Here is a 27,948-nt window from a genome sequence, read left to right as displayed (position 1 = left end):
ACACTGCCCATAGTACACACACCCCCTGCACATAGTACACCCTGCACATAGTACACACTGCCCATAGTACACACACCCCCTGCACATAGTACACCCTGCACATTGTACACACTGCCATAGTACACACACCCCCTGCACATAGTACACAGGACCCTGCACATAGTACATCCCCTGCACATAGTACACCCTGCACATAGTACACCCCCTGCACATAGTACACCACTGCACATAGTACACCCCCTGCACATAGTACACCCCCTGCACATAGTACACCCCCTGCACATAGTACACCACTGCACATAGTACACCCCCTGCACATAGTACACCCCCTGCACATAGTACACACTGCACATAGTACACCCCCTGCACATAGTACACATGACACTGCACATAGTACAACCCCTGCACATAGTACACACCCTGCACATAGTACACACCCTGCACATAGTACACACCCTGCACATAGAACACCCCCTGCACATAGTACACCACTGCACATAGTACACCCCCTGCACATAGTACACCCCCTGCACATAGTACACACTGCACATAGTACACCCCCTGCACATAGTACACATGACACTGCACATAGTACAACCCCTGCACATAGTACACACCCTGCACATAGTACACACCCTGCACATAGTACACACCCTGCACATAGTACACCCCCCGCACATTGTACACCCCCTGCACATAGTACACACCCCCTGCACATAGTACACAGGACACTGCACATAGTACACACAGCACATAGTACACACTGCACATAGTACACACGTTGCACATAGTACACACCCTGCACATAGTACACAGGACACTGCACATAGTACACACACACCCTGCACATAGTACACCCGGCACATAGTACACACTGCCCATAGTACACACACCCCCTGCACATAGTACACCCTGCACATAGTACACACTGCCCATAGTACACACACCCCCTGCACATAGTACACAGGACCCTGCACATAGTACATCCCCTGCACATAGTACACCCTGCACATAGTACACCCCCTGCACATAGTACACCACTGCACATAGTACACCCCCTGCACATAGTACACCCCCTGCACATAGTACACACTGCACATAGTACACCCGCTGCACATAGTACACATGACACTGCACATAGTACAACCCCTGCACATAGTACACACCCTGCACATAGTACACACCCTGCACATAGTACACACCCTGCACATAGTACACACTGCACATAGTACACCCCCTGCACATAGTACACAGGACACTGCACATAGTACACACTGCATATAGTACACCCTGCACATAGCACACAGGACACTGCACATAGTACACCCCCTGCACATAGTACACATGACACTGCACATAGTACAACCCCTGCACATAGTACACACTGCACATAGTACACACTGCACATAGTACACCCTGCACATAGTACACACTGCACATAGTACACCCCCTGCACATAGTACACATGACACTGCACATAGTACAACCCCTGCACATAGTACACACTGCACATAGTACAACCCCTGCACATAGTACACACTGCACCTAGTACACACCCTGCACATAGTACACACTGCACATAGTACACCCCCTGCACATATTGCACATCCTGCACATAGTACACACCCTGCACATAGTACACACTGCACATAGTACACCCCCTGCACATAGTACACAGCACACTGCACATAGTACACACTGCATATAGTACACCCTGCACATAGCACACAGGACACTGCACATAGTACACCCTGCATATAGTACACACCCTGCACATAGTACACCCCCCTGCACAAAGTACACACCCTGCACATAGTACACCCTGCACATAATACACACCCTGCACATAGTACACACCCTGCACCTAGTACACACCCTGCACCTAGTACACACCCTGCACATAGTACACACCCTGCACATAGTACACCCCCTGCACAAAGTACACACCCTGCACATAGTACACCCTGCACATAGTACACCCCCTGCACATAGTACACCCCCTGCACATAGTACACCCCCTGCACATAGTACACCCCCTGCACATAGTACACCCCCTGCACATAGTACACACTGCATATAGTACACACCCTGCACATAGTACACCCCCCTGCACAAAGTACACACCCTGCACATAATACACACTGCATATAGCACACACTGCACATAGTACACACTGCACATAGTACACACTTCACATAGTACACCCCCTGCACATAGTACACACCCTGCACATGGTATACCCCCTGCACATGGTACACCCCCTGCACATGGTACACCCCCTGCACATAGTACACACCCTCCACATAGTACACCCCCTGCACATAGTACACACCCTGCACACAGTACACCCCCTGCACATAGTACACCACCTGCACATAGTACACCCCCTGCACATAGTACACAACCTGCATATAGTACACACCCTGCACATAGTACACCCTGCACATAGTACACATGACACTGCACATAGTACAACCCCTGCACATAGTACACACTGCACATAGTACACACTGCACATAGTACACCCTGCACATAGTACACACTGCACATAGTACACCCCCTGCACATAGTACACATGACACTGCACATAGTACAACCCCTGCACATAGTACACACTGCACATAGTACAACCCCTGCACATAGTACACACTGCACCTAGTACACACCCTGCACATAGTACACACTGCACATAGTACACCCCCTGCACATATTGCACATCCTGCACATAGTACACACCCTGCACATAGTACACACTGCACATAGTACACCCCCTGCACATAGTACACAGCACACTGCACATAGTACACACTGCATATAGTACACCCTGCACATAGCACACAGGACACTGCACATAGTACACCCTGCATATAGTACACACCCTGCACATAGTACACCCCCCTGCACAAAGTACACACCCTGCACATAGTACACCCTGCACATAATACACACCCTGCACATAGTACACACCCTGCACCTAGTACACACCCTGCACCTAGTACACACCCTGCACATAGTACACACCCTGCACATAGTACACCCCCTGCACAAAGTACACACCCTGCACATAGTACACCCTGCACATAGTACACCCCCTGCACATAGTACACCCCCTGCACATAGTACACCCCCTGCACATAGTACACCCCCTGCACATAGTACACACTGCATATAGTACACACCCTGCACATAGTACACCCCCCTGCACAAAGTACACACCCTGCACATAATACACACTGCATATAGCACACACTGCACATAGTACACACTGCACATAGTACACACTTCACATAGTACACCCCCTGCACATAGTACACACCCTGCACATGGTATACCCCCTGCACATGGTACACCCCCTGCACATGGTACACCCCCTGCACATAGTACACACCCTCCACATAGTACACCCCCTGCACATAGTACACACCCTGCACACAGTACACCCCCTGCACATAGTACACCACCTGCACATAGTACACCCCCTGCACATAGTACACAACCTGCATATAGTACACACCCTGCACATAGTACACCCTGCACATAGTACACATGACACTGCACATAGTACAACCCCTGCACATAGTACACACTGCACATAGTACACACTGCACATAGTACACCCTGCACATAGTACACACTGCACATAGTACACCCCCTGCACATAGTACACATGACACTGCACATAGTACAACCCCTGCACATAGTACACACTGCACATAGTACAACCCCTGCACATAGTACACACTGCACCTAGTACACACCCTGCACATAGTACACACTGCACATAGTACACCCCCTGCACATATTGCACATCCTGCACATAGTACACACCCTGCACATAGTACACACTGCACATAGTACACCCCCTGCACATAGTACACAGCACACTGCACATAGTACACACTGCATATAGTACACCCTGCACATAGCACACAGGACACTGCACATAGTACACCCTGCATATAGTACACACCCTGCACATAGTACACCCCCCTGCACAAAGTACACACCCTGCACATAGTACACCCTGCACATAATACACACCCTGCACATAGTACACACCCTGCACCTAGTACACACCCTGCACCTAGTACACACCCTGCACATAGTACACACCCTGCACATAGTACACCCCCTGCACAAAGTACACACCCTGCACATAGTACACCCTGCACATAGTACACCCCCTGCACATAGTACACCCCCTGCACATAGTACACCCCCTGCACATAGTACACCCCCTGCACATAGTACACCCCCTGCACATAGTACACACTGCATATAGTACACACCCTGCACATAGTACACCCCCCTGCACAAAGTACACACCCTGCACATAGTACACACTGCATATAGCACACACTGCACATAGTACACACTGCACATAGTACACACTTCACATAGTACACCCCCTGCACATAGTACACACCCTGCACATGGTATACCCCCTGCACATGGTACACCCCCTGCACATGGTACACCCCCTGCACATAGTACACACCCTCCACATAGTACACACCCTGCACATAGTACACACCCTGCACACAGTACACCCCCTGCACATAGTACACCACCTGCACATAGTACACCCCCTGCACATAGTACACAACCTGCATATAGTACACACCCTGCACATAGTACACCCTGCACATAGTACACCCCCTGCACATAGTACACACCCTGCACATAGTACACACTGCACATAGTACACACCCTGCACATAGTACACACTGCACATAATAAACATCCTGCACATAGTACACACCCTGCACATAGTACACACTGCACATAGTACACATCCTGCACATAGTACACATCCTGCACATAGTACACCCCCTGCACATAGTACACAACCTGCATATAGTACACACCTTGCATATAGTACACACCCTGCACATAGTACACCATGTGCATAGTACACACTGCACATAGTACACACTGCACATAGCACACACTGCTCTTAGTAAATGTGGGCCACTGGCTCTGGACACTAACTACATGTAAGCTCTGTGGGCGGCAGAGATTTCAGCTGTACTCTACGCCAGTCCGGTGGAGACTATAGTAAATATGGCAGCTGGCCACCTACCCCCTGTCCATTCTGTTCCTCATCCCACCGCACCCATACTGGCATGCAGGGCAGAAATACACCAAAACTGGTGGAAATTGGGCCGTGTGCATAGGATACCCCTCTCATTGTATGTCACAGAGCACCCATGGGTGATCACATCAATAAGATAATCCTGGAGACTTAGTTTCTATTTCATAGAACTCGCATTCCTATTCCCGGAATCTAAAAGCTAAAGTGAAAGTATCCAGGAGCAGGAAGTAACACGAGGGAGGGACCGGGAGTCTGACCGCACTAAATATATCCAAGAATATCCAGAGGGGAGACATCTGTAAGGAATGGACAACCAGCAGCTCCGGGCACACATCCTCAGCTTCTCCCTGGATGGAGGACCTCGAGGTAACCAGGGCTACACACGGGTCCTGCTGCAGCTCTTTGGTTACAACGGTCATGGAAAATCTTCCTTCATCAACTCCTGTAAGTACGTGATCCATGAGGAAGAATTTATAGAACACGCAGAAGCCGGAGAAAGACAAGATCATGGAGCCGTGACCACCATAAGGAAAGCCTACAAGCTCACCGAGAACATCACCCTGGTGGACAACAGGGGGTACAGCAAGGAGAACAACTTCCAGAGAGCCGAGATCTACGCCCAACTGGGTGAGTACCACGACGACTGATGAGGAAAAGCAATAATTAATGGATGTGTTTCTATAGTATTTGTCCAGTGTTTGCATATTGTGGCTCATTTAAAAAAAATGACTTCAATAAAAAAGTTTCTTGGCTGAGAGTGAAAAAATCTTTTCCCATGATCCTTTGCGGTTGTCTGCCCCCAACACTGACCACTTACTAGTGCACCTTTAACATGGGTCGTGCAACTCAGTTCTGTCGGACTTTGCATGATAAATCTGGTGCACGGTCCGACTGAGCACCAAAAAGAACCTACAGTCCAACAGAAATGAGCCCCATTAAGTCTGACATTTTGCACCCCGACTGGTTTGTTCTTCCCTCTCGGTAGAACTGGAAGGGTCTCCGTGTAGACCAGACATCACCTGGAGGAGGTTTTTAGCTATAGGAACCAGCGCCTTTCTGGTTGCGCTCCTTCGCCTCCGCCCACACCGCTCACTTGTCTGCCCCGGAGGCCACTTTTGGTGCGATGGATGTGGGCAGAAAAGCCTAAAAATCACTGGTAATGGGGCTTGTTATGTGCCCTCCCTCTCTGCACTGTTTCCCTGGTGATGCCTCGTATATTTGATATAGGGAGAGGTTGTGTATTCTTAATTAGATTTTTATAGTTTTTTATAATTATTCTTGTTATTCTTAGACCTCTTGGTTGTGCGTGAATACTAAGTGGTACAATATACTGCAAAACAACTGAACCACAGCCGCCCCCCGATTCTTGTACCCCAGAAAATCTAAAAGAAGATATTCCCCCCCCCCCTTTCCTGTCCCTCTCTTATAGGTGGAGGATCTGTGATTTCATTACATGTTCCTGTGCAGAATATGGAACATACAGGACCCTGGATCCCTCGCTCCTGGCGCAGATGATGTTATACTGTGGTCAGGGCTCCTAATCATGAGATGATGGGAGGAAGCTGCAGATCCCTGTGATCACATTGGGGTGTTAGACCCGTCTGTAACCCCCCTTACTCATAACTTGTGTCGCTCATTTCCTGACACTTTTACGTTTTGTATATTCTGCCATTTCCAGGGAACTTTATCCCCATTGGAGAAGAGGTGGAGTGGAAGAAGAACTACTCAGAGGTGATGGACAAGCTGGAGGATGCCGACCTGGACCCGAACTACTCCGACTTCATTGTCCCCATCCTGGTGCACAGGTGAGGGGTCACTGATTAGACAACGGGGTCACACAAAGGGGGTCATTTACTAAGGGCCCGATTCACGTTTTCCCGACATGTTACCCGAATATTTCCGATTTGCGACGATTTCCCCTGAATTGCCCCGGAATTTTGACGCACGCGATCGGATTGTGGCGCATCGGCGCTGGCATGCACGCGACGGAAATCGGGGGGCGTGGCCAAATGAAAACCCGACGGATTCGGAAAAACCGCTGCATTTAAAACAAAAAATCTGTTGCGGAGCTTGCACTTACCTTTAGTCAGCCCGGCTCGGTGTATTCCGATGCTTTTCAGCGCAGCAGCGCCACCTGGTGGACATCGGAGGAACTGCCTTAATAAATCCCGGCCGGACCCGAATACAGCGCAGAGAACACGCCGCTGGATCGCGAATGGACCGGGTAAGTAAATCTGCCCCAAAGTCTTTAATTACAATATTTAAAATGATCCTTCAGTCTTTTTATATCTTTTTATATATCTTCACACACACAAAATAAAAAATGACAATGTACAAACTAAATAGCTTCATATTGTTACATTAGTCAGACGGATCACATGACGTCCCCGCCCTCCGCCCGGCATGAGATTGTATCACACAACCATTTGTATCCAGCTCCACATTCTGAACACCATGAATAATGGCAGCTGCAGCACGGTATTTGCTATTATAACACATGGAAGGGAACTGCTTCTGTTTACCATCAGATGGACGGATTTCTACAACAAACACAAAACACATCGTGTTAAACCAAAACAAAACCAGAAAACTGTCGGAGAAGCCGTAATGAATCTTCCCATTGTTTTACAGCCTTCTCATTTTCTGTTGGAATACAAAAACGGAAGCACAACGTAAATGTGTCCTGAATTACCTTTCCACACTATACAGGGCCGGATAATAGGGTGGGGGCGCACGGGGCGCGAGCCCCAGGGCCCCCACCACTTTGCCCTTAAAGGGGAAAACTGTTGACTGCCCGAATCGCCAATAGTGTATTTGGCTCTGGGCTCCCTGGGCCGAATCCCGCAATGTGCCCTGAATCAGTCTATGGCAGAGCGAGGGAACAATAATGCGGATGTAAATAAAGATGGCGGCGCCCTGCTGCTGGCGGTGCTGTGTGCGATGTCTGCAGCCTGTAGTCTGGGGCGTGCCCATCTTTGTTTACATCCGATATCCACCCTGATACCGCGAGGGAAGAGGAGGACGGTGCGCATCGGGGGAACGAAGGAAGGTGAGTTCAATGTTATTATTTTACCTATGACTGTATATAGGGGGATTGTATATAGTAAGGTATTATATATTCTTCCGATCTTTCTTACCGTCCTCCTTGTCTCGTTTATCATATTGTAGGCTGCATTTTTTCTTATTTGATCCCTCACTAACTTCCCAGATTCTGGGCTTCCATCCAATCATCCCCCCTCCTGTCTTATGTATAATCTTCCCCATTACCGCAGTGTCCTTCCGACCATACAGAAGCAGAAGGACAGATGTGCACTGCAGGGGCGATGGTCTGTCTGTAGTGAGCATGAGGTCCCTGCTGACAGGTTCCCTTTCAGGTGTACGGCTGGAGAGACATTGCCCTTATGTGACCTTTCATGTCATTTTCCCTCCATTGATGCCCCTCCCTCTCGTAGGGATATACATGTGTGTGATCTTGGATCAGCCCTGGCTCCTCGCTCTGTCAGACGCCTGCAAGGAGATCATTGTTCCTTCTAAAATGTCTTATTAACTGATATTCACTTTCATGTTTTCAGTGTGGAACATATACTTCCAGAGGAAGAGAAGGAAGAAATGAAGGAACTGATAGAAAACTGTTACAAAATGACAGGTACCACGAGGAAGACCTTCATTCCCCTCCTCCCCCAGTCCAGAACAGGCTCATAGGTCTCCGCCTCCCGGACACTTCACCGGCTTCTCCCACTCCAATAACACATTGGGGCCCGTTGGGGTGGTCAGAGGTGTGAACGCCGGGGCCCCTCAGATTTACTATAGTCTCCGCCAGTCTTAATGCATTTCCCATAAGATTAAGGGATGAGTAGAACATTCCAGTATAATAAAGGATAGAGAGAGGAGCCTCACATGGAAGAAGGATAAAGAACTGGAGAACACAAAAACAGAAGATGAGTTTAACTTTCCCAGCATGCATCTCACCTCCCAACTTTCCCAGCATGCATCTCACCTCCCAACTTTCCCAGCATGCATCTCACCTCCCAACTTTCCCAGCATGCATCTCAACTCCCAACTTTCCCAGGATACATCTTACCTCCCAACTTTCCCAGCATGCATCTCACCTCCCAACTTTCCCAGCATGCATCTCATCTCCCAACTTTCCCAGCATGCATCTCACCTCCCAACTTTCCCAGGATACATCTCACCTCCCAACTTTCCCAGGATACATCTTACCTCCCAACTTTCCCAGCATGCATCTCACCTCCCAACTTTCCCAGCATGCATCTCACCTCCCAACTTTCCCAGCATGCATCTCACCTCCCAACTTTCCCAGGATACATCTCACCTCCCAACTTTCCCAGCATGCATCTCAACTCCCAACTTTCCCAGGATACATCTCACCTCCCAACATTCCCAGGATACATCTCACCTCCCAACTTTCCCAGGATACATCTCACCTCCCAACTTTCCCAGGATACATGTCACCTCCCAACTTTCCCAGCATGCATCTCACCTCCCAACTTTCCCAGGATACATTTCACCTCCCAACTTTCCCAGGATACATTTCACCTCCCAACTTTCCCAGAATACATTTCACCTCCCAACTTTCCCAGCATACATCTCACCTCCCAACTTTCCCAGGATATATCTCACGTCCCAACTTTCCCAGAATACATCTCACCTCCCAACTTTCCCAGGATACATCTCACCTCCCAACTTTCCCAGGATACATCTCACCTCCCAACATTCCCAGGATATATCTCACCTCCCAACATTCCCAGGATACATTTCACCTCCCAACATTCCCAGGATACATTTTACCTCCCAACTTTCCCAGGATACATCTCACCTCCCAACTTTCCCAGGATACATCTCACCTCCCAACTTTCCCAGGATACATCTCACCTCCCAACATTCCCAGGATATATCTCACCTCCCAACATTCCCAGCATACATCTCACCTCCCCACAGTGCTTCCCCCGGCAGAATGCCTCATACCTCGGCTGTGGATGTGGATTATGTTTGATATCATTGAAACATAGACCTTTTACCTTTACCAATGGCCATAGAGACAACGTAGACAAAATACAGGTAGATCCAGTGTCGCTGGAGAAGATGGTCTGAGTTCAGGGCCGGCGCTATGGATAGGCATAGTGGGCATTTGCCCAGGGCCCCACATTTGTCCCGGCCTGAGTTCCCCCCTCTCTGTGCCAGGGCAATCTCTCTGCAATAACACAAAGTTCTGTAAATCGCCTTGAACTATAGGGACAGCGTCTTATATCTATCTTCTCACTTCTCTGTCTCCTGCAGGAATCGTCCCCATCGTCGTCATCACCAAGAGAGAACGCGGTATTGTCAAAAATATGAAAGAAATGTTCAGGTCTCTGGGAGCCAAGGAAATTATAGCCATAGAGAACTTCACCAGGCAAGACCACAGCCCGGCGCAGGGGAAAACCGAGGACATCCTGAAGATCCTTACCAAGGCCCTGGAATGTGTCACCTCCTCCCTGAACGAGGAGAGAGGCCCCCGGGCCCAGCGGGTGCAGCGCAGGAAGTTCCTACTAAATTACATATACCAGGCCGACCTGGAGCAGGAAAAACACAAGTGGAGACAAGAGGAAGAAAAAAAGGAAGAAGAAAGAAAGGAAGAAGAAAGGAGAAGAGAGGAGAGTAGATGGTGGTGGAAACTTCTGACGTTTTGGAAAAGAAAATACAACACCCCGGCCAATGCATAGACAGGTGGGTAGTTATGAATAGCGCCCTCCTCGGGTCAGGAGCTGTTAGGGAGATTGATCACCTTTCTAGGAAGGTTCTAGAATCTGGATATAGCATGCAGCTGTAAATATTGCCCGGAAAGGCAACAGTTAAGTTGGTGTAAGTAATTATCCAATGATGTGGCTGTATTGTTATCTGGCGTGTGATTGGAGAGGTGTGACCACCTGACCAGGGGGAGTATAAATACCTCTGCTGGGTGGAAGCACATGGTCTAAGGTCTCAGTGAGGAGCCAGTGTGTGCAGCTCACCCTCAGTGCTGCCAGATACCAATCCGAGGAACTCATAGTGCCTCAGGCCTACTGCCTGACACTTGGGGTGAGTCTGGAGACTCTAGCCCAGAGCTGCAGTTTCCACAACTTGGACACAGCTCCACCTCAACTATGCCAGCCTGCATCTACTACCAGGCTGGTGCAATATCCCTGCGGACCTCTCTCCATGACCACTCCAGTAGCCAGAATCCTATGTTAATTGTTTTGGACCATTGCCTACTGTTGAATAAAGAACTGTAAGTTGATTTGCACAGCGTTACCTCCGTATGATCCCTGGATATGGCTGTTACCACCACGGGCTCCCCATCCATTACCCAGGGGCTTATCTTACAGACACTAAGGGGTTGCCCCAGGGAGAACCAGTACATCAGCCTCTCCCTCCCTATTTCTTGCACACACCACCTAATGGAGAGTTGCCAGGCTGTAGGACAGCCCTCCGGTCCTCATACCAAGCACCGCGACATCAGCCCTCGGTCCCCATACCAAGCACCGTGACATCAGCGTGCTCTAGGCCACTCCGCTCCAGGCCATGAGAAAAGGCGATGGGGGATGTTGCAAAAACAATAGTTTACATCCTCTCTGGGCACAAATGTGACCCGATATTTCACAAACATCTTCTTTTAAATGGAATCCACCATCACCAAAACCCCCATTAAACCCCTTCTCTGCTCTTGTGGGGTCTCTCATACTGTAAGGAACTAACATTAAGACAAGGTTTATTATATGTGTATATCAGCTGTTGTCAGACTCCAGGGGTAGTGGACCAACGTGGACGATGACACAAGCCGACACCTGGGAGCGGAGTCTAAGGGCACCCGGTTTTCACCAGAGCCCAGCGCAAAGCAGGTTGGATTTGCTGCGGCGTGGTACCACCAGGTCATTCCACAGGTCCAACTTTGTCCGCGGTGGCAGCCAAGACGTTGAGCAGAATTGTAGACACAGACAGGCAGGAGAGCAGGACAGGCGGCTCAGCATCAGAGTCGGGGATGTAGCAGGAGATCAGGACAGGCGGCTCAGCATCAGAGTCGGGGATGTAGCAGGAAATCAGGACAGGCGGCTCAGGATCAGAGTCGGGGATATAGCAGGAGATCAGGACAGGCAGCACAGGATCAGAGTCAGGGATGTAGCAGGAGATCAGGACAGGCGGCTCAGGATCAGAGTCGGGGATGTAGCAGGAGATCAGGACAGGCAGCACAGGATCAGAGTCGGGATGTAGCAGGAGATCAGGACAGGCAGCACAGGATCAGAGTCAGGGATGTAGCAGGAGATCAGGGCAGGTGGCACAGGATCAGAGTCGGGGATGTAGCAGGAGATCAGGACAGGCAGCACAGGATCAGAGTCGGGGATGTAGCAGGAGATCAGGACAGGCAGCACAGGATCAGAGTCGGGGATGTAGCAGGAGATCAGGACAGGCAGCACAGGATCAGAGTCAGGGATGTAGCAGGAGATCAGGGCAGGTGGCACAGGATCAGAGTCGGGGATGTAGCAGGAGATCAGGACAGGCGGCACAGGATCAGAGTCGGGGATGTAGCACGAGATCAGGACAGGCAGCACAGGATCAGAATCGGGGATGTAGCAGGAGATCAGGACAGGCGGCACAGGATCAGAGTCGGGGATGTAGCAGATCAGGACGGCGGCACAGGATCAGAGTCGGGGATGTAGCAGGAGATCAGGACAGGCAGCACAGGATCAGAGTCAGGGATGTAGCAGGAGATCAGGGCAGGTGGCACAGGATCAGAGTCGGGGATGTAGCAGGAGATCAGGACAGGCAGCACAGGATCAGAATCGGGGATGTAGCAGGAGATCAGGACAGGCGGCACAGGATCAGAGTCGGGGATGTAGCAGATCAGGATGGCAGCACAGGATCAGAGTCGGGGATGTAGCAGATCAGGACAGGCGGCACAGGATCAGAGTCGGGGATGTAGCAGGAGATCAGGACAGGCGGCACAGGATCAGAGTCGGGGATGAAGCAGATCAGGATGGCAGCACAGGATCAGAGTCGGGGATGTAGCAGGAGATCAGGAAAGGCGGCACAGGATCAGAGTCGGTGATGTAGCAGGAAATCAGGGCAGGTGGCACAGGATCAGAGTCGGGGTTATAGCAGGAGATCAGGACAGGAGGCACAGGATCAGAGTCGGGGATGTAGCAGGAGATCAGGGCAGGTGGCACAGGATCAGAGTCGGGGTTATAGCAGGAGATCAGGACAGGAGGCACAGGATCAGAGTCGGGGATGTAGCAGGAGATCAGGCAGGCAGCACAGGATCAGAGTCGGGGATGTAGCAGGAGATCAGGACATGCAGCACAGGATCAGAGTCAGGAATGTACAGATCAGGACAGGTGACACAGGATCAGAGTCGGGGATATAGCAGGAGATCAGGACAGGCAGCACAGGATCAGAGTCAGGGATGTAGCAGGAGATCAGGACAGGCGGCTCAGGATCAGAGTCGGGGATGTAGCAGGAGATCAGGACAGGCAGCACAGGATCAGAGTCGGGATGTAGCAGGAGATCAGGACAGGCAGCACTGGATCAGAGTCATCCCAACGTGTGGAGATCAGGACAGGCGGCACAGGATCAGAGTCGGGGATGTAGCAGATCAGGATGGCAGCACAGGATCAGAGTCGGGGATGTAGCAGGAGATCAGGACAGGCAGCACAGGATCAGAGTCAGGGATGTAGCAGGAGATCAGGGCAGGTGGCACAGGATCAGAGTCAGGGATGTAGCAGGAGATCAGGACAGGCAGCACAGGATCAGAATCGGGGATGTAGCAGGAGATCAGGACAGGCGGCACAGGATCAGAGTCGGGGATGTAGCAGATCAGGATGGCAGCACAGGATCAGAGTCGGGGATGTAGCAGATCAGGACAGGCGGCACAGGATCAGAGTCGGGGATGTAGCAGGAGATCAGGACAGGCGGCACAGGATCAGAGTCGGGGATGTAGCAGATCAGGATGGCAGCACAGGATCTGAGTCGGGGATGTAGCAGGAGATCAGGAAAGGCGGCACAGGATCAGAGTCGGTGATGTAGCAGGAAATCAGGGCAGGTGGCACAGGATCAGAGTCGGGGTTATAGCAGGAGATCAGGACAGGAGGCACAGGATCAGAGTCGGGGATGTAGCAGGAGATCAGGGCAGGTGGCACAGGATCAGAGTCGGGGTTATAGCAGGAGATCAGGACAGGAGGCACAGGATCAGAGTCGGGGATGTAGCAGGAGATCAGGCAGGCAGCACAGGATCAGAGTCGGGGATGTAGCAGGAGATCAGGACATGCAGCACAGGATCAGAGTCAGGAATGTACAGATCAGGACAGGTGACACAGGATCAGAGTCGGGGATATAGCAGGAGATCAGGACAGGCAGCACAGGATCAGAGTCAGGGATGTAGCAGGAGATCAGGACAGGCGGCTCAGGATCAGAGTCGGGGATGTAGCAGGAGATCAGGACAGGCAGCACAGGATCAGAGTCGGGATGTAGCAGGAGATCAGGACAGGCAGCACTGGATCAGAGTCATCCCAACGTGTGGAGATCAGGACAGGCGGCACAGGATCAGAGTCGGGGATGTAGCAGATCAGGATGGCAGCACAGGATCAGAGTCGGGGATGTAGCAGGAGATCAGGACAGGCAGCACAGGATCAGAGTCAGGGATGTAGCAGGAGATCAGGGCAGGTGGCACAGGATCAGAGTCGGGGATGTAGCAGGAGATCAGGACAGGCAGCACAGGATCAGAATCGGGGATGTAGCAGGAGATCAGGACAGGCGGCACAGGATCAGAGTCGGGGATGTAGCAGATCAGGATGGCAGCACAGGATCAGAGTCGGGGATGTAGCAGATCAGGACAGGCGGCACAGGATCAGAGTCGGGGATGTAGCAGGAGATCAGGACAGGCGGCACAGGATCAGAGTCGGGGATGTAGCAGATCAGGATGGCAGCACAGGATCAGAGTCGGGGATGTAGCAGGAGATCAGGAAAGGCGGCACAGGATCAGAGTCGGTGATGTAGCAGGAAATCAGGGCAGGTGGCACAGGATCAGAGTCGGGGTTATAGCAGGAGATCAGGACAGGAGGCACAGGATCAGAGTCGGGGATGTAGCAGGAGATCAGGGCAGGTGGCACAGGATCAGAGTCGGGGTTATAGCAGGAGATCAGGACAGGAGGCACAGGATCAGAGTCGGGGATGTAGCAGGAGATCAGGCAGGCAGCACAGGATCAGAGTCGGGGATGTAGCAGGAGATCAGGACATGCAGCACAGGATCAGAGTCAGGAATGTACAGATCAGGACAGGTGACACAGGATCAGAGTCAGGGATGTAGCAGGAAATCAGGACAGGCGGCTCAGGATCAGAGTCGGGGATATAGCAGGAGATCAGGACAGGCAGCACAGGATCAGAGTCAGGGATGTAGCAGGAGATCAGGACAGGCGGCTCAGGATCAGAGTCGGGGATGTAGCAGGAGATCAGGACAGGCAGCACAGGATCAGAGTCGGGATGTAGCAGGAGATCAGGACAGGCAGCACAGGATCAGAGTCAGGGATGTAGCAGGAGATCAGGGCAGGCGGCACAGGATCAGAGTCGGGGATGTAGCAGGAGATCAGGACAGGCAGCACAGGATCAGAGTCGGGGATGTAGCAGGAGATCAGGACAGACAGCACAGGATCAGAGTCAGGGATGTAGCAGGAGATCAGGACAGACAGCACAGGATCAGAGTCAGGGATGTAGCAGGAGATCAGGACAGGTGGCACAGGATCAGAGTCGGGGATGTAGCAGGAGATCAGGACAGGTGGCACAGGATCAGAGTCGGGGTTATAGCAGGAGATCAGGACAGACAGCACAGGATCAGAGTCAGGGATGTAGCAGGAGATCAGGACAGACAGCACAGGATCAGAGTCAGGGATGTAGCAGGAGATCAGGACAGGTGGCACAGGATCAGAGTCGGGGATGTAGCAGGAGATCAGGGCAGGTGGCACAGGATCAGAGTCGGGGTTATAGCAGGAGATCAGGACAGGAGGCACAGGATCAGAGTCGGGGATGTAGCAGGAGATCAGGCAGGCAGCACAGGATCAGAGTCGGGGATGTAGCAGGAGATCAGGACATGCAGCACAGGATCAGAGTCAGGAATGTACAGATCAGGACAGGTGACACAGGATCAGAGTCAGGGATGTAGCAGGAAATCAGGACAGGCGGCTCAGGATCAGAGTCGGGGATATAGCAGGAGATCAGGACAGGCAGCACAGGATCAGAGTCAGGGATGTAGCAGGAGATCAGGACAGGCGGCTCAGGATCAGAGTCGGGGATGTAGCAGGAGATCAGGACAGGCAGCACAGGATCAGAGTCGGGATGTAGCAGGAGATCAGGACAGGCAGCACAGGATCAGAGTCAGGGATGTAGCAGGAGATCAGGGCAGGCGGCACAGGATCAGAGTCGGGGATGTAGCAGGAGATCAGGACAGGCAGCACAGGATCAGAGTCGGGGATGTAGCAGGAGATCAGGACAGACAGCACAGGATCAGAGTCAGGGATGTAGCAGGAGATCAGGACAGACAGCACAGGATCAGAGTCAGGGATGTAGCAGGAGATCAGGACAGGTGGCACAGGATCAGAGTCGGGGATGTAGCAGGAGATCAGGACAGGTGGCACAGGATCAGAGTCGGGGACGTAGCAGGAGATCAGGACAGGCAGCACCGGAGCAAAGTCAGTAACGGAACCAGAGTCACAACAGGAAATCACAATATCAGCACAGGGCATAGGAACAAAGCTTTCTCTAGGGCACAAGGCATGAAAATCCGGCAGGGGACAAAGGAAAGTGCTGTGATTTAAACAGAAAGGGCAGCCGGCCAGCGCCATTTATCAGCGCGTCTGGCCCTTTACATGTCAGAATGGCGGAGCGAGGAGATGGTCGGTGGATGGCGGGAGGGTAAGAGAGCAGCGGTTCTGTCTCATCTGTGGAAATACTATAACAGATGGTCATAGAAGCCGCCATGACAGGAGGACATCACAGGGGCAATGTACAGGGTATTGTGTACATGAACAGGCACCCAGGGCTTGAGAGGCTCAAAAATAGTAAGAAATGGAAAAAGGTTTTTAAAAAATTAACAAAATCTAAAAATGTAAACCTTTCTTTCCCTAAAACACAAATAGAGATGAATAAATAAAAGAAAAAAATTCCTAAAACAACTTGTATGAGAAAAAGTTATAGGGGTCAAAGAGGGCGAAATAAAGAAAAGTTCTGATAAAGGTTTAAAAAGATCATAAAGCTCCGGAGGAGAAGACGATCCCCAGGAGCTGCAAATCGGGTGAAGAGGTGAGAGGCGAGAGGTGAGAGGCGTGATGTGAGAGGTGAGAGGCGAGAGGTGAGAGGTGTGAGGTGAGAGGTGAGAGGTGAGAGGCCAGAGGCGAGAGGCGAGGGGTGAGAGGTGAGAGGCGAGAATCGAGAGGCGAGAGGTGAGGGGTGAGATGTGAGAGGTGAGAGGTGTGAGGTGAGAGGTGAGAGGCGAGGGGTGAGAGGTGAGAGGCGAGAATCGAGAGGCGAGAGGTGAGAGGTGAGAGGTGAGAGGCGAGAGGCGAGAGGTGAGAGGTGAGAGGCGAGAAGCGAGAGGCGAGAGGTGAGAGGTGAGGGGTGAGAAACGAGAGGTGAGAGGCAAGGGGTGAGCTGTGAGAGGCAAGGGGTGAGAGGCGAGAGGTGAGGGGTGAGCGCTGCAGGGCAGAAACAGGACACAAAGCAGCGAGACAGTTGGCCATATTTATTACAGTGTCTGCACCAGTTTTCTGGTACTTTGTTGTTATAGAAGATCTTTGTATCTTGTACATGTTATAAAGTGTCTGCACCAGTTTTCTGGTACTATATACTGATAGAAGATCTTTGTATCTTGTCTCATTATCTTATGACTTGTGGACACCAGAAGATTCGGCACCAATCAGAAGTTATTATACCACCTTTGTCTCCAGTCACTGAGGGTCTTTCTTTTAAGTATCTTTTTATTGGTTAATAATAGACATTATATAACATTATCCAGACAAGTACAACAATCAGGCTCAGCAGAACATAGAACCTATTAGTGGCCGCTCTAACAAGGCAATAACAAGACACACGGACTGCGGCCGCAGGACGGATCTATAGGGCAAGAGAGAATCAGCCATAACCCTCCATCACCCAGACACAGGGAGGGGCCATTCCGGGAGATTCATGGGATCTGTAAGTGGCCCCCACAATCTGACTGCATGTTTCTGCTGATGTCATATGCAATGGTGAAAGTGTCTTCTTGTTTATTTCACACCTAAAAGCTTTCCCCATAGTGTGCAATATTATATAGTCCACCATGTTATATATAGGAAAGCCGCTCATCTGGTGACGCTGCAACTGGTTCTGAGCCCAATCCCGGTACACAGGACATTGTATAGGATCAGTCCAGATGACATCTGCTGTGTCTGGCGCTATCCTCACCGAGAGATCACAACCATAATACTATGTGACTCATCCCAACGTGTGGCCCAGATAGAACTGACCCACCTACAGGATTAGTAGCGTATCCAGTGCCATGAGGACCAGACACATAGTACACAGGACACTGCACATAGTACACCCTGCACATAGTACACCCTGCACATAGTACACACACTGCACATAGTACACACACTGCACATAGTACACACTGCACATAGTACACCCTGCACATAATACACAGGACCCTGCACATTGTACACAGGACACTGCACATAGTACACAGGACACTGCACATAGTACACAGGACACTGCACATAGTACACACCCTGCACATAGTACACACCCCCTGCACATAGTACACACCCCCTGCACATAGTACACAGGACATTGCACATAGTACACAGGACACTGCACATAGTACACACTGCACATAGTACACCCTGCACATAGTACACACCCTGCATATAGTACACACCCTGCATATAGTACACACCCTGCATATAGTACACACCCTGCACATAGTACACACCCTGCACATAGTACACAGGACACTGAACATAGTACACACTGCACATAGTACACACTGCACATGGTACACCCTGCCCTGTTTTAGTAAATGTGGCACACGGTGTTATAGGCGCTGCTCAGCGTAAGAGATTTTTCATAGCATCTTTCGTTGTCCTCATCTTCTCCTCCGGAGAGCCGCTCTTCACCAGTATCAGATCTTGGGCTAGAGACGCTATGCTGGGCTGAGTGCTGAGGAGTCTTCTCTTCATGGTATCGCTGATGTCCTCCAGATCATCAATCACCACAACCACGTTCTTCTTTCCTGCAGAGGATAATGAAGAGGATTACTACATCCCAGATCTCACAGCTGCAGATTATCCCAAGAGGTCCCACAAGTGGACATCCAACCTCGCTGCTCCCATCCGTGGTTCTCACAATGTGACAATAAAAGCTTCAAAGCTTTCAGCCAAAAACTAACTGAGCCTTTACCTGCCTCCGCTCCTCACACATAGGTCATTACTGTCACCCATTCCATCCTGTATATAGTTTATAGGTCCACTAGTTAACCCTACGTATATATCGTCACTACCATCCACATAATTGTCTAGCTGAGGAGAATGGAAGCTCAGGATCATCCAGACAATCCTCCTTCTCTTACTAGACCTCAGGTCATCATACACAAGACCCAGCTCTTACCAAGTCTGGTGTAGAGGTCCTTCAGCTCCTCATCATACACAAGACCCAGCTCTTACCAAGTCTGGTGTAGAGGTCCTTAAGCTCCTCATCATACACAAGACCCAGCTCTTACCAAGTCTGGTGTAGAGGTCCTTAAGCTCCTCATCATACACAAGACCCAGCTCTTACCAAGTCTGGTGTAGAGGTCCTTCAGCTCCTCATCATACACAAGACCCAGCTCTTACCAAGTCTGGTGTAGAGGTCCTTCAGCTCCTCATCATACACAAGACCCAGCTCTTACCAAGTCTGGTGTAGAGGTCCCTCAGCTCCTCATCATATACAACACCCAGCTCTTACCAAGTCTGGTGTAGAGGTCCTTCAGCTCCTCATCATACACAAGACCCAGCTCTTACCAAGTCTGGTGTAGAGGTCCCTCAGCTCCTCATCATATACAAGACCCAGCTCTTACCAAGTCTGGTGTAGAGGTCCTTCAGCTCCTCATCATACACAGGACCCAGCTCTTACCAAGTCTGGTGTAGAGGTCCTTCAGCTCCACATCATACACAAGACCCAGCTCTTACCAAGTCTGGTGTAGAGGTCCTTCAGCTCCTCATCATACACAAGACCCAGCTCTTACCAAGTCTTGTGTAGAGGTCCTTCAGCTCCTCATCATACACAAGACCCAGCTCTTACCAAGTCTAGTGTAGAGGTCCTTCAGCTCCTCATCATACACAAGACCCGGCTCTTACCAAGTCTGGTGTAGAGGTCCTTCAGCTCCTTATCATACACAAGACCCAGCTCTTACCAAGTCTGGTGTAGAGGTCCTTCAGCTCCTCATCATACACAAGACCCAGCTCTTACCAAGTCTTGTGTAGAGGTCCTTCAGCTCCTCATCATACAGAGAGTCCATCACATCGGTCACATTGATTCTCCCTCTGTTCTTGGTGTGATACAGGATCCCGACTTTACACTGAGATAAACCCTTGTAGAACTGAGAGTCTGTGTTGGAGATGACACAAGAGCGGACACTGAAGTCCTGGGATTCCAGAAGTGTCTTCAGCCAGGAATAATCACTCTCATCGGATCTGGAGAAAATCCCTACTGGCTTCTTCATAAACTGATCAACAAAAGAAGAAAGAAATAAATTACCACAAAATCGTAACATGGGGGGGATTTTCAAATCTAAATCAAGCAGAAGGTTCCAAAACATTTATTGACTTGTACAACTTCTTGTCTTTTAAATGACATGGACATAGACCTTCTCCCTCATGGACCTTCTTACTCATGGACCTTCTCCCTCATGGACCTTCTTACTCATAGACCGTCTCACTCATGGACCTTCTCCCTCCTGGACCTTCTCCCTCCTGGACCTTCTCCCTCCTGGACCTTCTCCCTCCTGGACCTTCTCCCTCCTGGACCTTCTCCCTCCTGGACCTTCTCCCTCCTGGACCTTCTCCCTCCTGGACCTTCTCCCTCCTGGACCTTCTCCCTCCTGGACCTTCTCCCTCCTGGACCTTCTCCCTCCTGGACCTTCTCCCTCATGGACCTTCTTACTCATAGACCGTCTCACTCATAGACCGTCTACCTCCTGGACCTTCTCCCTCCTGGACCTTCTCCCTCCTGGACCTTCTCCCTCATGGACCTTCTCACTCATAGACCGTCTCACTCATAGACCGTCTCACTCATAGACCGTCTCACTCATAGACCTTCTCCCTCCTGGACCTTCTCCCTCCTGGACCTTCTCCCTCCTGGACCTTCTCCCTCCTGGACCTTCTCCCTCCTGGACCTTCTCCCTCCTGGACCTTCTCCCTCCTGGACCTTCTCCCTCCTGGACCTTCTCCCTCCTGGACCTTCTCCCTCCTGGACCTTCTCCCTCCTGGACCTTCTCCCTCATGGACCTTCTCCCTCATGGACCTCTTGATTCATGGACATGTTCATCTCTTCTTGTGGTCAGGGAGATAAATCTGTACAATCTGAGGCTTTTGTCTCCCACCACATTCAGAATTGTCTCAGGCACAAGGTACAGAATATGAAGCTATTATGGGGGAACAGTTTCTCCCCAAAACAATAAACCTCCTAATGCTCCACCTAATGCTTTATAAATGGAGAAATAAGAAAGTTTCGTCTTCTGGAAGGTTGAAAGGAAAAAAACTCAAAAATGACTGTGTCTGGAAAGGGTTAAAGGATTCTCCATCCCTCGACACCACCGCCATCTCCAGCGCTTTATATCTATAGACCCTTCTTCTGATGCCGACACAGATATTACACATGTTAGCTAGTTTCACTATTGTCAATTGGGTGGGGTCAGTATGTGTTCTCTAGCCCAGGACCCGCCCACCTGACAATATAGTGTACAATGACCCACATTTACTAAGAACAGTGCAGTGTGCATTATGTGAAGGGTGTATACTATGTGCAGAGGGTGTATACTCTGTGCAGAGGGTGTGTACTCTGTGCAGAGGGTGTGTACTATGTGCAAGGGGTGTGTACTATGTGCAGTGTGTACAATGTGCAGGGGGTGTGTACAATGTGCAGGGGGTGTACTATGTGCAGGGGATGTGTACTATGTGCAAGGGATGTGTACTATGAGCAGGGGATGTGTACTATGAGAAGGGGGTGTGTACTATGTGCAGGGTGTGTACTATGTGCAGGGGGGGTGTACTATGTGCAGGGGGGGTGTACTATGTGCAGAGGGGGTGTACTATGTGCAGAGGGGGTGTACTATAGGGGGTGTGTACTATGTGCAGGGGGTGTGTACTATGTGCAGGGTGTACTATGTGCAGTGTGTGTACTATGTGCAGTGTGTGTACCATGCGCAGGGGGTGTGTACAATGTGCAAGGGGTGTGTACAATGTGCAGGGGGTGTACTATATGCCGGGTGTGTACTATGTGCAGGGGATGTGTACTATGTGCAGGGGATGTGTACTATGTGCAGGGGATGTGTACTATGAGAAGGGGGTGTGTACTATGAGAAGGGGGTGTGTACTATGAGAAGGGGGTGTGTACTATGAGAAGGGGGTGTGTACTATGAGAAGGGGGTGTGTACTATGTGCAGGGTCCTGTGTACTATATGCAGGGTCCTGTGTACTATATGCAGGGTCCTGTGTACTATATGCAGGGTCCTGTGTACTATATGCAGGGTCCTGTGTACTGTATGCAGGGTCCTGTGTACTATATGCAGGGTCCTGTGTACTATATGCAGGGTCCTGTGTACTATATGCAGGGTCGTGTGTACTATATGCAGGGTCGTGTGTACTATATGCAGGGTCGTGTGTACTATGTACAGGGTCGTGTGTACTATGTACAGGGTCGTGTGTACTATGTACAGGGTCGTGTGCACTATGTGCAGGGTCATGTGTACTATGTGCAGGGGGTGTACTATATTCTGGGTGTGTACTATGTGCAGGGTGTGTGTACTATGTGCAGTGTGTACTATGTGCAGGGTGTGTACTATGTGCAGGGTGTGTACTATGTGCAGGGTGTGCACTATGTGCAGGGTGTGCACTATGTGCAGGGGGTGTACTATGTGCAGGGGGTGTACTATGTGCAGGGGGTGTACTATGTGCAGGGGGTGTACTATGTGCAGTGTGTACTATGTGCAGGGTCGTGTGTACTATGTACAGGGTGTGTACTAAGTGCAGTTACCTGTGTAGTGTGCAGGGTGTGTACTATGTGCAGGGGGTGTACTATGTGCAGTGTGTACTATGTGCAGGGTCTGTGTACTATGTGCAGTGTGTACTATGTGCAGGGGGTGTACTATGTGCAGGGGGTGTACTATGTGCAGGGGGTGTACTATGTGCAGGGGGTGTACTATGTGCAGGGTCGTGTGCACTATGTGCAGGGTGTGTACTAAGTGCAGTGCCCTGTGTAGTGTGCAGGGTGTGTACTATGTGCAGTGTGTACTATGTGCAGGGTCGTGTGTACTATGTGCAAGGGGTGTACTATGTGCAGGGGGTGTACTATGTGCAGGGGTTGTACTATGTGCAGTGTGTACTATGTGCAGTGTGTACTATGTGCAGGGTCGTGTGTACTATGTGCAGGGTGTGTACTAAGTGCAGTTACCTGTGTAGTGTGCAGGGTGTGTACTATGTGCAGGGGGTGTACTATGTGCAGTGTGTACTATGTGCAGGGTCTGTGTACTATGTGCAGTGTGTACTATGTGCAGGGGGTGTACTATGTGCAGGGGGTGTACTATGTGCAGGGTCGTGTGTACTATGTACAGGGTGTGTACTAAGTGCAGTGCCCTGTGTAGTGGGCAGGGTGTGTACTATGTGCAGGGGTTGTACTATGTGCAGGGTGTACTATGTGCAGTGTGTGTAGTATGTGCAGTGGGTGTACTATGTGCAGTGGGGTGTACTATGTGCAGGGGGTGTACTATGTGCAGGGGGTGTACTATGTGCAGTGTGTACTATGTGCAGGGTCGTGTGTACTATGTACAGGGTGTACTATGTGCAGGGGGTGTACTATGTGCAGTGTGTACTATGTGCAGGGTCGTGTGTACTATGTACAGGGTGTGTACTAAGTGCAGTTACCTGTGTAGTGTGCAGGGTGTGTACTATGTGCAGGGGGTGTACTATGTGCAGGGGGTGTACTTTGTGCAGGGGTGTGTAATATGTGCAGGGGTGTGTACTATGTGCAGGGGGGTGTACTATGTGCAGTGTGTACTATGTGCAGGGTCTGTGTACTATGTGCAGTGTGTACTATGTGCAGTGGGTGTACTATGTGCAGGGGGTGTACTATGTGCAGGGGGTGTACTATGTGCAGGGGTTGTACTATGTGCAGTGTGTACTATGTGCAGGGCAGTGTGTACTATGTGCAGGGTGTGTACTAAGTGCAGTTACCTGTGTAGTGTGCAGGGTGTGTACTCTGTGCAGGGGGTGTACTATGTGCAGTGTGTACTATGTGCAGGGTCTGTGTACTATGTGCAGTGTGTACTATGTGCAGGGGGTGTACTATTTGCAGGGTGTCTATTATGTGCAGGGTGTACTATGTATGTCCTGGGGGTGTACTATGTGCAGGGTGTACTATGTGCAGGGGGTGTACTATGTGCAGGGGGTGTACTATGTGCAGGGTCGTGTGTACTATGTACAGGGTGTGTACTAAGTGCAGTGCCCTGTGTAGTGTGCAGGGTGTGTACTATGTGCAGGGGGTGTACTATGTGCAGTTACCTGTGTAGTGTTCAGGATTTCTGGCGCCCAGTCCTCATGAATCTGGTGCATCACTTTTCTTGCTGCTCCTTTACCATGGGCGACACACTATTGTCCGGCTATGTATGATAAATTTGGTACATGATGTGACTGAGCACTAGACGCCCCTTCAGTGCAGCCGTGCCACAAAAGGGTCACGTGTGACACAAATGTGGCCGGACACTTCTTACATGACTGTGCAGTTTGCACAAAAAAAGAACCAAGTCCAACAAAAAACTCGGTCAGAGGCTTTAATAAATTTGGGCCATTAAGTTTAGTAAGAAGGGGCACAACTACAGGGGTAGCAGCCACGGCATATGTCTGTGTATATGAGGCATGGGTGTTTATGGTGTGTAAATGCTGTATGTCTGTGTATGGTACTGTATGTATGTATATATGGTATGTATATGCTGTATGTCTGTGTATATACTGTATGTCTGTGTATGGTACTGTATGTATGTATATATGATGTGTATATGCTATATGTCTGTGTATATGATGCATGGGTATGTATGGTACTGTATGTATGTATATATGGTGTGTATATGCTGTATGTCTGTGTATATGCTGTATGTCTGTATATGGTACTGTATGTATGTATATATGGTGTGTATATGCTGTAGGTCTGTGTATATGATGCATGGGTGTTTATGGTGTGTATATGCTGTATGTCTGTGTATATACTGTATGTCTGTACATGGTACTGTATGTATGTATATATGGTGTGTATATGCTGTATGTCTGTGTATGGTACTGTATGTATGTATATATGGTGTGTATATGCTGTATGTCTGTGTATATGGTACTGTATGTATGTATGTATATATGGTGTGTATATGCCGTATGTCTTAGTATATGATGCATGGGTATATATGGTACTGTAAGTATGAATATATGGTGTGTATATGCTGTATCTCTGTGTATATGATGCATGGGTGTATATGGTACTGTATGTATATATGGTATGTATATGCTGTAGGTCTGTGTATATGATCCATGGGTGTATATGGTACTGTAAGTATGTATATATGGTGTGTATATGCTGTATGTCTGTGTATGGTACTGTATGTATGTATGTATGAATGTATGTATATATGGTGTTTATATGCTGTAAGTCTGTGTATATGATCCACGGGTGTATATGGTACTGTATGTATGTATGTATGTATATATGGTGTGTATCTGCTGTGTATCTGTGTATATGATGCATGTGTGTATATGGTACTGTATATATATATATATATATATATATATATATATATATGGTGTGTATATGCTGTATGTCTGTATATTTTACTGTATGTATGTATATATGATGTGTATATGCTGTATGTCAGTGTATATGATCCATGGGTGTATATGGTACTGTATGTATGTATATATGGTGTGTATATGCTGTATGTCTGTGTATATGATCCATGGGTGTATATGGTACTGTAATTATGTATATATGGTGTGCATATGCTGTATGTCTGTGTAAATGATGCATGTCTGTATATGGTACTGTATGTATGTATATATGTATATATGGTGTGTATATGCTATATGTCTGTGTATATGCTGTATGTCTGTATATGGTACTGTATGTATGTATATATGGTGTGTATATGCTGTATGTCTGTGTATATGATGCATGTGTGTATATGGTGCTGTATGTATGTTTATATGGTGTGTATATGCTGTATGCATATGTATATGATGTATGTCTGTATATGGCACTGTATGTATTTATAAATGGTGTGCATATGCTGTATGCCTGTATATGGTACTTTATGTATGTATATATGGTGTGTATATGCTATATGTCTATGTATATTCTGGATGTCTGTTTATGGTACTGTAAGTATGAATATATGGTATGTATATGCTGTATGTCTGTGTCTATGATGTATGGGTATATATAGTACTGTATGTATGTATATATGTTGTGTATATGCTGTATGTCTGTGTCTATGCTGTATGTCTGTATATGGTACTGTATGTATGTATATATGGTGTGTATATGCTATATGTCTGTGTATATGATGCATGGGTATATATGGTACTGTATGTATGTATATATGGTGCGCATATGCTGTATTTGTGTATATAATGTATGTCTGTGTATATGGTACTGTATGTATGTATATATGGTGTGTATATGCTATATGTCTGTATATGGTACTGTATGTATGTATGTATGTATATATGGCGTGTATATGCTATATGTCTGTGTATATGATGCATGGGTATGTATGGTACTATATGTATGTATATATGGTGTGCATATGCTGTATGTCTGTGTATATGATACATGCATGTATATGGTACTGTATGTATGTATATATGGTATGTTTATGCTATATGTCTGTGTATATGCTGTATGTCTGTATATGGTACTGTATGTGTGTGTGTATGTATGTATGTATATATGGTGTGTATATGATGCATGGGTGTATATGGTACTGTATGTATGTATATATGATGTGTATATGCTATATGTCTGTGTATATGATGCATGGGTATGTATGGTACTGTATTTATGTATATATGGTGTGCATATGCTGTATGTCTGTGTAAATGATGTATGGGTGTACATGGTACTGTATGTATGTATATATGATGTGTATATGCTATATGTCTGCGTATATGATGCATGGGTATGTATGGTACTGTATGTATGTATATATGGTGCGCATATGCTGTATTTGTGTATATAATGTATGTCTGTGTATATGGTACTGTATGTATGTATATATGGTGTGTATATGCTATATGTCTGTATATGGTACTGTATGTATGTATGTATGTATATATGGCATGTATATGCTATATGTCTGTGTATATGATGCATGGGTATGTATGGTACTATATGTATGTATATATGGTGTGCATATGCTGTATGTCTGTGTATATGATACATGCATGTATATGGTACTGTATGTATGTATATATGGTATGTTTATGCTATATGTCTGTGTATATGCTGTATGTCTGTATATGGTACTGTATGTGTGTGTGTATGTATGTATGTATATATGGTGT

General features: G+C 48.9%; 3 protein-coding genes across 3 annotated transcripts in view; 1 reads left to right on the top strand and 2 right to left on the bottom strand.

Moving 5' to 3' along the window:
- Positions 1-9,098, bottom strand: part of LOC140076260 (uncharacterized) — a 176,152-nt gene extending 167,054 nt beyond the window's left edge. The window contains exon 1 of the mRNA XM_072122801.1: positions 9,065-9,098. Coding sequence (XP_071978902.1) covers positions 9,065-9,083 — 19 coding nt within the window. The 5' untranslated portion in view covers positions 9,084-9,098. The remainder of the gene's footprint in view (positions 1-9,064) is intronic.
- Positions 5,333-11,354, top strand: LOC140076261 (uncharacterized). Its single transcript, XM_072122802.1, has 4 exons — positions 5,333-5,722; positions 6,774-6,900; positions 8,668-8,741; positions 10,394-11,354. Exons 1-4 carry the CDS (start codon positions 5,401-5,403, stop codon positions 10,816-10,818), a joined length of 948 nt encoding a protein of 315 aa, XP_071978903.1. The 5' UTR covers positions 5,333-5,400; the 3' UTR covers positions 10,819-11,354.
- Positions 11,355-18,080: 6,726 nt separating this feature from the next.
- Positions 18,081-27,948, bottom strand: part of LOC140076259 (uncharacterized) — a 46,988-nt gene continuing 37,120 nt past the window's right edge. The window contains exons 10-11 of the mRNA XM_072122799.1: positions 20,600-20,855; positions 18,081-19,385 (exon numbers count right to left, since the gene is read on the bottom strand). Coding sequence (XP_071978900.1) covers positions 19,201-19,385; positions 20,600-20,855 — 441 coding nt within the window. The 3' untranslated portion in view covers positions 18,081-19,200. The remainder of the gene's footprint in view (positions 19,386-20,599; positions 20,856-27,948) is intronic.

Source organism: Engystomops pustulosus, chromosome 8 (genome assembly GCF_040894005.1).
Source record: "Engystomops pustulosus chromosome 8, aEngPut4.maternal, whole genome shotgun sequence".
NCBI lineage: Eukaryota > Metazoa > Chordata > Amphibia > Anura > Leptodactylidae > Engystomops > Engystomops pustulosus.
Note: the sequence above shows the minus strand (reverse complement) of the source record. Positions and strands in the feature narration are given on the sequence as shown.

Bases quoted from the DNA above. Each gene is read 5' to 3' on its own strand.
- LOC140076261 (XM_072122802.1), top strand. From the start codon at position 5,401: ATGGACAACCAGCAGCTCCGGGCACACATCCTCAGCTTCTCCCTGGAT. The intron at 6,901-8,667 runs GTGAGGGGTCAC...TCATGTTTTCAG, and splicing joins GTCCCCATCCTGGTGCACAG to TGTGGAACATATACTTCCAG. The intron at 8,742-10,393 runs GTACCACGAGGA...TGTCTCCTGCAG, and splicing joins AAACTGTTACAAAATGACAG to GAATCGTCCCCATCGTCGTC.